General features: G+C 48.5%; 1 protein-coding gene across 3 annotated transcripts in view; it reads right to left on the bottom strand.

Annotated features, from left to right (window-relative positions):
* The window catches only part of LOC114868723 (cGMP-dependent 3',5'-cyclic phosphodiesterase), a 96,633-nt gene that overhangs the window by 17,165 nt on the left and 66,751 nt on the right, over positions 1-12,717 (bottom strand). For 2 of the 3 annotated variants that reach the window (XM_029172543.3, XM_029172544.3), the window contains exons 3-8: positions 4,488-4,577; positions 4,182-4,270; positions 1,783-1,892; positions 862-917; positions 720-779; positions 356-512 (exon numbers count right to left, since the gene is read on the bottom strand). In XM_029172543.3, coding sequence (XP_029028376.1) covers positions 356-512; positions 720-779; positions 862-917; positions 1,783-1,892; positions 4,182-4,270; positions 4,488-4,577 — 562 coding nt within the window. Of the gene's footprint in view, positions 1-355; positions 513-719; positions 780-861; positions 918-1,782; positions 1,893-4,181; positions 4,271-4,487; positions 4,578-8,077; positions 8,945-12,717 lie in introns of those variants that run through there. The other variant, XM_029172545.3, reaches the window with a different exon arrangement.

The following is a 12,717-nucleotide window of genomic DNA, read 5'->3' as shown; positions in this document are numbered from 1 at the left end:
CAACTCATATTTGGGAGTGGACAATAGTGATGAATGTGTATCTATGTGCATAAACAGCATTAGCAAGTCCATTTTCATTATGCATGAGATTTTTAACAGTGCTTCTGCGGAGTGTTGTGCTTTCACACAGGAGCTGTCACACGGCGGCAGAGTCCATCTAAATTCATAGAGCTTTTGTCCAGATGGGTTTCCTGTATTAACATACCTCATCTCTCCTGTTCCAGTGAGTGGGTGTGATCATGTTTAACTTTTATGTTTGTAGAAATGAGTTGTGGGAAATGTAAGATGCACGAGAAAGCAGAAATGGAGATTGTGGATTATTGTGTGTTGTGTGTGCGTGTCCGTGTGCACATACCACACAGTTGCAGGATGTTCCGGTCCAGCTCACAGTAGTCCTGTTCTGATACATTGAGGTGCAGCAGTGCATTGTGGGACTGTATGGGCGAGGGGCTAAGAGGAGGCCTCTGGTACAACGACTGAACAGCCTGGACTCGCACGCACGCCACCGAGGCCTGTGGCAGAAAAACACACACAGACAAGACACTTGAAACACTTTAGAGATAAAGGATTAAAAACTGTTAAGTGCGGCCTACTCTGGTTACGTACGAGATGTGAGTGCGAGATAAAGATTCCGCTTTCTCCTAGAATATGGCGTGTATAAGCTGTGCTGTACAACACAGCCCTGCTTTGTGACACACACAGACATGGATGCTGCTTACATGTTTCTCCACCGTGTTAAGATGCACCTCATCCTGATCAGACAGTGGATTACAGCCCACCTGCAACACACAAAGTCAATTAGGCTTGAGTCTAGTTAATATCAGATGTCCTTAAACATGAATGTTACACAAATGTACTCACTAATAAAACAGCGATGGTCCTTTCCTGCTTCGGGTCCAAGATAGGGATGACAAGGGCTAAAAGGAGAAAGAAAGAAAGAAAGAAAGAAAGAAAGAAAGAAAGAAAGAAAGAAAGAAAGAAAGAAAGAAAGAAAGAAAGAAAGAAAGAAAGAAAGAGATTGGTCTTTTTATTATCATCCCTTTATTTTCCTTCCATGTCCTTGTCTCGTCTCCTAATCTTATTCTTCCTCCGTCCTCCATGTTCTAATACTAATAGAAATATGCAGGGGAAATGAACATGGAAAAAATAAACCCCGTGTCCTTGCACAAGGCTGTTTATCCTCGCCTTTGCTTTCCCTTCATTTGTTATTCTTGTCGATGTGGAGTAGAAAGCAACAGCAGATGCTTAAAAACAAAATAAGTTTGATGATGGAGCGCCGGCGCTGCAAACGAAGCAACAGTAAGAATGATGCACGTTCCGCTCCGGTTCCGACCCCACTGTCTTGTGCCGCATCACCGAGGGTTCGGCCGCTATCACTGGTTCACAGAGTGCGGAGTGGCCGAGCGCCTCCACTTTGATTACATCCCTGCAGGTCCCTTTTAAAAATAACCACCAAAAATGTTAATTTGAGGAAGAATGTGAAGTCTATTCATTCAAGCTCTATTTCTCATTACATTTCTTCTCATCACTGAGGACCTTTCATTGCTTTTTTTGCTCTCGCGGCCGATCCCCCGCCCACGCAGCCCCGTACGTCTCCCTCGGCAATCATTATCTCTCGTTGGCCGCTTCTCTCGCTCATTCCTCCCATTCTTTGCTTTTTCCTCCCACGTTCCCGCATCCCCTCAGCTCCGCAGCGCACGCGCGCGGACACACAGATGCTGTGTTCGTCCGTCCACCAGCATCGCCACAAACACACAAGTACAAACACAAAGTGCACCACACCTCTTCTGTGCGCCGCCAACGGCGCCGCCAGGCAGGTTCTGTACTTCTCCGGCAGTTCGGAGGGAGGGAGGCCGGCGCACTGACAGCGCTTCAGCTGCTCCGCGATGCTCCTGAGACACAAGGACGGAAGTTTGACTCAGGCTCAAGGAAGACAATTACCTACAGCGCATTAGGCAGAGTGAGGAAGAGAGAGAGACGGGCTGTCAGACGCGCGGGGAGACGGGTTTGGGAGACGACTGGAGGGAATGCAAAAAAAACAGCTTAGGAAAACAGACGCGCTCCCGTTCGTTCACATGGACCCAAATAAAGACAATGAATACGTCTAAGTCTATGTGTGTCCAGATGTTGGACAGGTGTGACGACAGCGAAGGGGTGAGTTTGTGTGCGTCATGTTTAACACACACAGAAGCTTTCTCATGCTAAAATATGAGATTGATTTATTCTGACACACACACACACACACACACACACACACACACACACACACACACACACACACACACACACACACACACACACACGCGCGGCACTCACTCCATTACATGCTCACAGAGTCTGAAATCCCCTCCAACCACCGCGGCCAAATCGCTGCATGGTGCATTGATTTAAAAGTGTCCATTTATTTCAGCTCACTGAGGAACAGTCCACTTCTGTCCAGAACATCCTCTTTGCGCGAGACCAGTGTGGCACACACAGCTGACCTTTATGTAATGTGCTTGTTTAAAGTAGCTTACTGCGTGATCATGAAGCCAATTCACACCGGGAACGGTGCAGAGCCCAACAAAAGGCCCAGAGCAGGAGGGAACAATGCTGTCGTACGCAGCATGTTTGATGCATGGAGGAGGGAGACGGAACCTGGGAGCTGCACACACTCAGTCAGCTGCAGCTACATACAGGTCGAACTGGGAGTGCTGGGACGTGGTCACGCTGCAGTGGTGGCCAGCGGCGACTCTTACTGCAGCAGTGGAGGCGGACGCACACATTTATATAGAGCACATTGTACAGAGTGTTAGTCCAGTTCTCAGCAGCTGATGGTGATTATGTGCCTAGGCTTCAGCAATGCACTGTCTCCTCTAGGTGCTGTTGTGTTGTGATCATTCACTCATGTTCGGTGTGAGTCTTAAAAACTTCCCCGTTTCATTTTTAAATGAGAGTCAGTGTTGCCTCATTTACCCATAACCTTTCACATGTTTATAATCGTAACTATGACAACGGAGGTTCTCTGATCCTAAGGAGCTAATTATTTTGCCATAAATGAGCTTTTCCCTATGTGTTTATTGTAATTAGCATGGCACACATGCCCAGTATGATCTATTAGGGTGGAGGCTGTTTTCAATTGATAAAATGTTGTTTTAGTTTTTATGTTTTATTAAGAGATTACAGGACTAAAACATTATTATTATACATTCTGCAGCATTTCTTCATCACTTTAACACAACATACAGTATAGTTCAGTGGTTCAGGCAACTGTTGTTGTGTTGGCTGAGCTTGTTTGAGCATTGTTGTGAGTCTGTGGGTGTGTCGAGCTCTGTGTAAGGGGCTTGTAGGTATTAGACAATGAGCCAGAATGAGGCTCAAGCGATGGGGCCTCCGCCTCTCAGACGGCTTCGCGCACGCGAAGGTCCTGATAACAGGCTTCTGCAGGTGAAGGCAGATAAATAACATGGTGCCCTGAGGCTTATTCCCCAATACTGTGCTTCCGTCCTGCTTGTGTGTGTGTGTGTGTGTTCTTTGCATTTGTTGTGTCTGCATAAGAATGGTTCGTGGGCAAAACTGTACTTTTCTGGCAATGAGGTGTTGGAGGAAAAAAAAGGTTATTGGTAAAGGTTATTCTCAGTTTAACAGACACTTCCATCAATAATGTAGTGTTGGTTCCTGCAAGCGTTCGGCCGCGTCCGCAGCAGCGCAGGGGGTGCAGGGCCTCAGCGAGCACTTAAGAGAGGAGAGGATCGGTGAGTCTCACCGAGGGACGCGGGGCACCGTCACCTGGACTATTAGGCCAGCGACGCGTCCACGAGGGGGGGTTGGAGGGGAGGTGAGGAAGAGGCCCGTTGAGAGGAGGAGGAGGAGGAGGAGGACGGCTGATGCAGGCGATGAGGGGACAGAGAGCAAAAGAAAGAGAGGACAGCTAGGAAAAGTGTTTGAGGGGGGTGGGGGGATGGGGGGGGGGGGGGGGGGGGGGGGGGATCAGAGGAGAACGCGCCAAGAGGGATGGAGAGGGTCCGCGTGTTCTCTGGATGATGAGATCTCTCCCCTTGACACCACTGTCTCAGCGCTGATGATGTGATTGTGGGGTTGAGTGGCTCATATTCATTCAGGTGACACCTGCTTTTCGCACAGAGAAAACAACCCCCCCCCCCCCACACACACACACACACACACACAGGCGCCGCACACACCTGATCTTCCCCTCCGGAGGCAGTTCATGCGGCGGATCGTCACACAGCAGCCTCGCGTTTCCCTCCAGGACGTAGACACACACGCACTCCTAGGACGAAGCGCAAACACACGCGCGCTCATAAACATGCACATTCATTTGTAATATTAATCACATCCTAATTGATTTAATGAGCGGTGAGCCTCGTTAATTTGCAACGAGGCCCCGAGGCTGTGTCTGCAGGTGACGGGCGCTTGTGTGGTGCTGGTGCTGGTACTGGTGCTGGTACTGGTGCTGGTACTGGTGCTGGTGTGGAGCGTGTGGATACCGTGCCGGGGAGCAGCTCCCGCACGCCGTCTCTGAGCGCCGCGCGCAGCGAGGGCGCGTCCACGACCGCCGCCAGCCGCAGCAAGGCATCCTGGGAAGGGAGACAAACACAGGCCCTGATGTGTGCGCGCTCGTGGACTCAGTGTGCGGCTGCAGGACCCCGTAGTGTTGTTGCCGGTGTGCGCGAAGGGGTTTCTGTTACAGCAGATATTTACTTAAGCAGCAGATAATTCAGGAAACCAAATACGGCACAAATCTCACCAAGCGCATATGATTCCTTTGAAGATGCGACTGAGGCAAAATACAGTCGTTTTCTTGATTACCGCCTCTGATCCGTCAGATCAAATCTAACAATCTGGTTCTATTTCTGCATAAATCATTTTCAAACACAGAGTGAGAGCGAGAACGTCGATACAGCTGAGAGCAACGAGTCAAGAGTTCAGACGACATGTGAACATGGTGAACGCGTGAGGGGCCGCGGCTGAAAGCACCACAATCACACAGATGCTGAGTACAATTGAAATCCTGGTTACTCTCTGGTCGTTAGTCCAGAAAACGACCAGCGAAGCCGCTCACTTCCAAGAGACGACCAGGAACGCGCTTCGTTTGAGACGTGAGCGCCTTAAAAGCCACAATGTGAGCGCGACACGCGATTCTCCTAAAAGCAGCCTCCTGCTTTAACAGTGATGAGGTTCGGGAACGTGGAGGAGGAAAACACACTTGATATTTTAGGATCAAACTGGGCGGAAATTGCGCCTGGAGAGTTTCACCTTCCACAAATATTACAAAGTGGATCAGTGGAAAGCTTCAACATCCCTTGTGACGCGTTCAAATTCATGATGTGCTGTAGGAATATTTACACGCTGCATGTGGTCCGCTCCAATTAACATACAGCATTGTTTTACATGTAAGCGCAGTCTAGAGGAAGATCTCAGTGGGACTTTAGTGTCTGATCAAAGCGCTCGGAGGCGACATCAGAGAAGCTGAAGATGCCGCGGCGTTTAAAGCGTGCGCTGAATGGAAGTCAGCGGCGGCGGCGGTGGCGGTGGCGGCGAGTGCCGATCGCCTCCTGCCAGTTGTTTTGACACAGCTGTTGGTCCCCGAGTTGAGCTGGAAGGAGGAACGTCTCGTTTCTTCAAGCATTCGGTAGCACAGAGGTGCTGCAGTCTGTTCCTGCTGAGGGGCTGAATGTTCTTCAGACGCTTTCATTCGTGCTTTTCTCCCGGACGCCTTCGCTTCCTCTCCCCCTCCGTCTGTCACTCACGTCGGCGGTGGAGGACGCGGGGAGTGGAGGGTCTTGTCGAGCCTGAGCACTCAGTGTTGGTTATTACATATGATTAGATATGATTAAATGCGATTAGCTTTGATCACTCAATCAGTCTGCCAGAGTGCCGTTGTAATGAATCTGGAGCTCTGCCAGAGTGTGTGTGTGTATGTGCTTGTGTGTGTGTGTGTGTGTGTGTCCGAGGGAGAAAGGATTTAGATCTTGAAATCCAGCCCAATAATCGAAAGTCCAGGAGATCTGAGCGGCCGACAAACAATAAATGTCTCTGGCTCCACGCTCTCCCCACTGTGCTGTCAAGAACAGGTTGAGGAAGGATGATGAAACCTGTGTGTGTGTGTGTGTGTGTGTGTGTGTGTGTGTGTGTGTGTGTGTGTGTGTGTGTGTGTGTGTGTGTGTGTGTGTGTGCATTACTAACAATCAGACGTGCGCCTCTGTAAATGTCAGACTCTGTCTTTTGACCTTTCACAATAATTTCTTGCCATAAACCTCAAACCATCTGTTATATTAATTCACCTGCTTCGCCATCATCACTCAGACACAACAGCCATTCACCAAAGCCTCATGCAGACGCTGAACATGCCTTTAGTGTTATCTTGTGAAATTCCAGCCTTGTCTTGTCTTGGTTTACTTGTGATCATGCCTTCCTTTTTGCTGCTGTGAGAGCTTCTCCAAAGCCAAACGAAGCCCCTTGGTTTTTAATGGAATGACATACTTTTGTAATAATGTAATGGTCCGGACGGGTCGCTGCCCCTCGTCAGCGAGACCGCGTCCACGGCGCACAATGTAATCCTTCATCTAGTTCAAACGGAGCCACGACAGTCTCAACGCAACGAGTGGAAATAGCAACGTGATTTCATTACACTAACACGGTTTCCCTTCCTCTAATGCTGTTTCAACTCACGTGAATTTGGCCAAAGCTTTTATCGGAATTGATTTGAAAATGCCACAAAGGAGCACATTTTTAATACGGCAGACGTCAAATCCAGCCTCCAACCACGGGCCAAAACAGCACGACCGGGCAACGTGAAGGGCCATTATGATTATGCTGCAGTCATTATTTTAATGTAATTATTTTGATTTAATTCCCGAAATACATTTATAGGTTCAATATTCATTCCAGTCATTTCATTACTGCTATTCATAATTTGCTACAGCAGTCGGAGGCAGGAAGCATTGTCTGCCGGTCTCATGGTACGCGGCGGCATGAGTATTACAATTAAAATGTAAAATCTGGTGGTATTTAGCGGCTTTAACCTCCTCTCTGCGTGTGTCTGCGTCAAACCCTGAGCTCGGCCTCCTCCTCCTCCTCCTCCTCCTCCTCCTCCAGGAAGTGGTTGTTGCTGTTGTCTTTATCCGCATTCGTCCTAATCACCCGGACCAGTCTGACATTTTGAAGGGCACCTGTGATCAGCATAACTAAACGCCGATTCCTCGCTTTATCTCCCTGTGACCGCTCCCCCCCCCCCCCCCCCCCCCCACTCCCTTTGAGAACAGCCTGTTAACCTTGGCTCTCCCCCCGTTTACCCTCTGACACTCTGGAATTGATCAGTAAATTTACGGACAGGACCTTTACAGACGCCGCGTCAGGGGTTTGGATGCCGATATGTTTCCTACATGTTCCCGTGCACATTTCCCAGCTGTAGGAAGAAAGCTCCTAAGTGTGTAGCGAAGCGATCGTCTGCTGCGAGCGCTCCGCTCAATTTGCTCTTCGGGGGGGGCACTTGAGCCTAAAAAAGCTCAGCGAGGCTGCTAACGTAGCCGTCGGCCCACGTTTACGCCAGGGAGATAATATTTAAACAGGACTGCGTGAATGTAGGTAAGCAGGCAAAATATTGCGCTCTCATTCAATCTTTTCCCTGAACTACAACAGTCATAAATCACAGTTAATAGAGAGAGAGGCAGGACAACTCTAGGAGGACAACTCACTGAAAGGTTTAATTAAGTCTACATGGGCAGAGCTGCAGCTCGCTGGATGAAGCCAAATCTGCTCTCTATAATATCCAGATAATTTCCTATTGGGCAGAACTGGGCCAGATAATATTAGCACACTCTTTGTGAGCTTTACGTATTCTGCCTCGGTGGCCTTTTGAGCCGGCTTTTTGGCACATGGAATAATACGGCGCACCCAGCAATATGCTTTTTGTAGTTGAACGTATGTGAATGACAAAGTGGCTGATTGAAACCGAAAAGCTTCCCACGGCTACTTGACCCAGCGCTCCGCTAATCAGCGCTCAGGTCCGCTGCATTTTCCGCTCTCCCGTTACGCACGTGATTAGTTACACAGTGGGTGCACGGGATGCGCTCACCCAGCAGCTGCGGGAATCAGATTCGAACCCTGCAGATGCACGCGTGGGACCTCCGAGATGCATGGAAAAAAGCTGCTGGTAAACAAACCACATTCTAAATGTATATTCACAGCCTGCCTTTACATACTGATTTATTATTATAACCTCTGGAGTAATATTACTGCCATAAACAATTAGTGTAATGACTCCATTGACGGTAATAACATTCAGGAATATGATTTTAGATTAGCGACTTAGATGAATACTAATATTGTAAATTGGCCACAACAGATAAGGATCTGGCTTAGCTACAGACTCGTGCAGGAGGATTAGTCTAAGGAGCTAATTGGAGCCTTGAGGGCAACTCCTGTCATTCTCAACCGCTGCATTGTTCATGAAGCCATCTGAAGCGGCGAATTGAGCCAATCTGCATTTCAAGAGGGTCGACCTTGATCTAAGAGTGAGAGGATGAGGGGTAATGATATAGCACTTTCAGATGATTAGAGGCTCCTCCAAGCCTATATGCTCACGTGTTCTGACCGGTCCCCCTGCGCGTCTCATCCAATCCATGGTTTGCTTTCTGCGTGTGTGATAATTTAAGTCGACAGGGGACATTCTGTTGGCCACTCACTCTTTAGCATCAAGTGAATCACTCATGCAGATTGATTCCTTCCAGTCGTCTGCCACTTGCTGATGGGAGAGAGGCGTGAAGAGCGACAAATGTAAAGACCCAATTAATGTATCTCCCCGAGTGTCACACACACACACACACACACACACACACACACACACACACACACACACACACACACACACACACACACACACACACACACACACACACACACACACACACACACACATGCTGCATGGCTGAAGAAGGCTAGTAGCGTTGCAGTGGGTCCTGGTTGTTATTCCAACAGAGCTGGGTCTCCAGTAGCATCACTAACATACTGGAGACACATGCACTGTAGAATACAGCCAAGCCATAAAGAGGAGCCTCTCTATGTGCAATGACACACACAAGCCCACACATGCACCGCGTCCGTAAGTCGGCGAGGACGAAGGCGAAAATGCCCAAATAAACAGAGACAAACAGAACAAGGGGGAGTAACGACAATTCAGAGCATTCTCTCTCTCTTTCGCTCTCTGCATGTGCACACGCGCGTACAGTAAATAAAGGACTGCAGGTGTAAAACAATAAATCTGTTGCTGCCATGGTGACCCGTCACTTGGAGAGCGGGAGAAACAGGTGCCTCGTGGTGCTGCAGCTTAATCAACTAACCTTTGCATGTGAGTGAATGAGAGAGAGAGAGAGAGAGAGAGAGAGAGACAGAGAGACAGAGAGACAGAGAGACAGACAGAGAGAGAGAGAGAGAGAGAGAGAGAGAGAGAGAATTTGAGTTTGAGTTTGTGGGATAGTTATTAAACTGAGACCAGCCAACAGACCATAATTCATAAATATTTCCTCAGCATGACTCAAGGGATGTGGAGAGGCTGAGAGAGTGAGAAACAGAAATTCTGACCTGAAAGAGCGCGCACACAGGCAGTAATTGACAGACTAAACAGGGGAATCCAGTCGGATAAAGGCAGAAAAGCGCTGATAACATTCACACTTCGCTCAGAGGAGAGAGACGCGTGTCGGGATGTTGCAATAAAGGAGACAGAAGAGCGGCCGAGAAAAAAAGCCTCGCTGGTTGTCAGACCTCAAATCAGTATATCACACACAGACGGTGGGAATCAGCCCGTCGCTTTATCACCGCGGCATCAAATCTTAATTAAAGCCCGTGGCCAAATTCCTCCCGAGCTCGTCCACAGCAAATCCAGCAAGACTGATTTGAATCGGCTCCACGTGGCGGAAGGTTGACACTAATATTCAGGCGGCGGCCTCGGCCGGTCCCCAGTCAGCTGTTCTCATCAGGTCCAATCAATACACGGCGTCTGATGCAGAGCTTCAGTCTGCGTGAAGCTGCTGTTTGCTGTGATGAAGAATTATTCTAACAATTACACGGATGCCGATGTTTTTGCCCAAATCATCATCATGAAACAGTTAGAATCCAAACTGATGTTCTGTTGGTTGGACTTTTCAGACTTCAACACTTTACTTCCACAGACCCACAAATGCATAAAGAACCCAGGACCATTTCATAAATGATAAGACACCAGAGGCGGCAGGTGGTGTTTTAGTGTTTTAGTCCGTGTATTAAATGTCAGCGGCTCTGCTTGTTGTTTAGAGACTGGCCTCCTCTTAAATGTCAACAACTGCCAATCAGAGCTGTCTAAATATCATGACCGCTCCCAAGCTACTTAGCGGAAACGAAACAATGCGCCGCGTATGACAGCGCCCTTGTTAAAGACAATGACACCGGAGCCCGTCTGCGCTCGGCGGCGCCCGCTGTTCGGAGCGCGGGAAAAAGGGAGGACTGATGGGAGACATAAAAAAAAAAAAAAAAGACACCGCCGCGTCTTCCTCAGACGCACAACCTCTGGTGGGGAGCCCACAGTAATGGTCTCCCTTCCTCATCTGTGTCTGATTCATGCTCACACTCTTTGTTGCTCTGTTCCCGCTGTCTCTTTGTCACCTGTCTCTCCCTTTTCCATCGGTCCCTTGCATCCTATTATCCCCATCGCTCGCTTCCTTTCTTTCTGCCTCGCCGCTGCAGGTGTTTGACAGTCACACTGTCGTCATATGGCTGTTATTCTATTTTAATCTGACTCTTCTGTTCAGGAACACACACCCACATGCTCTTGCCATTCTCTTGGCTCCATCCCCCTCTGTATTCACTCGCTTTTTCTCTCCTTCACTGTTCTGTTACCCTACTTGAACCCTCACTCACTCACTCACTCACTCACTCACTCACTCACTCACTCACTCACTCACTCACTCACTCACTCACTCACTCACTCACTCACTCACTCACTCACTCACTCACTCACTCACCCATCCACCCATCCATCCATCCATCCATCCATCCATCCATCCATCCATCCATCCTAGTCACTTAATTTGCCTGCACTTCTCAAAGCAACAGTTGTTGCTGCCTAGGAAACGGCCGACATCACAGACAGGCAAATCCCCATGGATACAAATGTCACAGTTGCCATGTAGTTCACAGTGAAGCACTTGATAATGTCACACTACCTAGCACAGTGGTTTCTAACCAACCTGTGCTTAAGAGTGGCGCTCCACTGATGGAGTCTTATAGGGACATTAAGTTTCCACAAACTGCACATGTTGGATTTAGAGTCTTTGACTTTGACCAGACAAGGAAAGAAGCACTGGCTGCAGAGGTCAGAGAATGGCTTCAAAGCCACTAACAATAGCCCATGGTATAAGTTTGGCAGAAGTTACGAGTCTTTCTTGAACCTGGCTTTGCATTAAAATGTGGAATTTTTACAGTAGCTGCGAAACATACGAAAAGCAATAACAGGTGGTGAAAGCTGTAAATTAAATATGTATTAAAATTGGACAGAACTGAAGGATGTTTACTCACAGGATGTTTTGGGAGTATTTGGTGATATTACTAACTAACCAAGCATTTCCAGCCATTACTGGCATGGTATTAATATCTCAGTCAGACAGATAATGGCCTTAGTAGAGACACTATGATTACATTAACATCCCATAATATTCAAGATAAACTACTGAAGACAAATCATTCCCTGATATTCTGAGCCTTTAACTGCACCTGTCTGTGATGCCTTCAATCACACTAAAAAACTCTACAGTACATGTACGTGCATGTACTCTACAAGAGGCCGGCAGTAGCAGAGAGGCGCGCTCCGTGCGTGCACACGTCCGTCCGCACGCTCGCTGTAGCCCCTCACCTCACAGCCACGCGTGCAACCGAGCGAGAGGCTGCGTCCGTGCACGCGTCCGTGAGATCCCACTTCAAAGTGTACACCTGGGGCGGCCGGCGCACATGAACGCAGCCGATTAAATATGAAAATGTATTAAGTTGAACTATAAACAGACTGTGATTAGACTGAGCAAACACACACACGCACATACGCAAACACACACACGCACGCACACACAAATGAACACAGGTGCAACATCATAAATATGACTTTAAAGACTGATTAGCAAGAACTTTAAAAGAAACACAAACATTTACACTATATAAATGCAAAGTCCACAAGTGTTTTGACTGATTTTGTGTGTGTGTGCGTGCGTGTGTGTGTGTGTGTGTGTGTGTGCGTGTGTGCGTGTGTGCGTGCGTGCGCGCATTGCACCATTGTTTAGAGGTAGAATAAATTTCCTGTTACAAATTCCAGGATGGACCCCCCCTCTGGGAGCTTCCCTGTTTATCTGCGCAGGAGCACGCCCAACACACAAACACACAAACACGCATGGCCACAAAGCAACACACAGCACAATGCCTGTGTCTCTTGATGTTACCTCTGACTCCCCGTGACATTTCGCTCACCTCCCCTTATCCCTCCTTCCTCCCTCCCCTGCCTCTCCATCTGTTCTCCTACTGGGTCATCCCGTGTCACTTCAGTCTCCTCCCTCCTTTCCCATGACCTCTTTTCCTCTCCTGTGTTTCACCCCCTTATATATTTCTCGGGTCACCTTGAGCGGCATGTGTGTGCATAAATCTGGCCAAGACACCAGGGGTACTGAGTTAACAAGGCCTTGACAGGGAGGAGGGTCTGAC

Source organism: Betta splendens, chromosome 13 (genome assembly GCF_900634795.4).
Source record: "Betta splendens chromosome 13, fBetSpl5.4, whole genome shotgun sequence".
Classification (NCBI taxonomy): domain Eukaryota; kingdom Metazoa; phylum Chordata; class Actinopteri; order Anabantiformes; family Osphronemidae; genus Betta; species Betta splendens.
The sequence above is the reverse complement of the archived record's forward strand: the minus strand, read 5'-3'. Positions and strand labels throughout refer to the sequence as shown.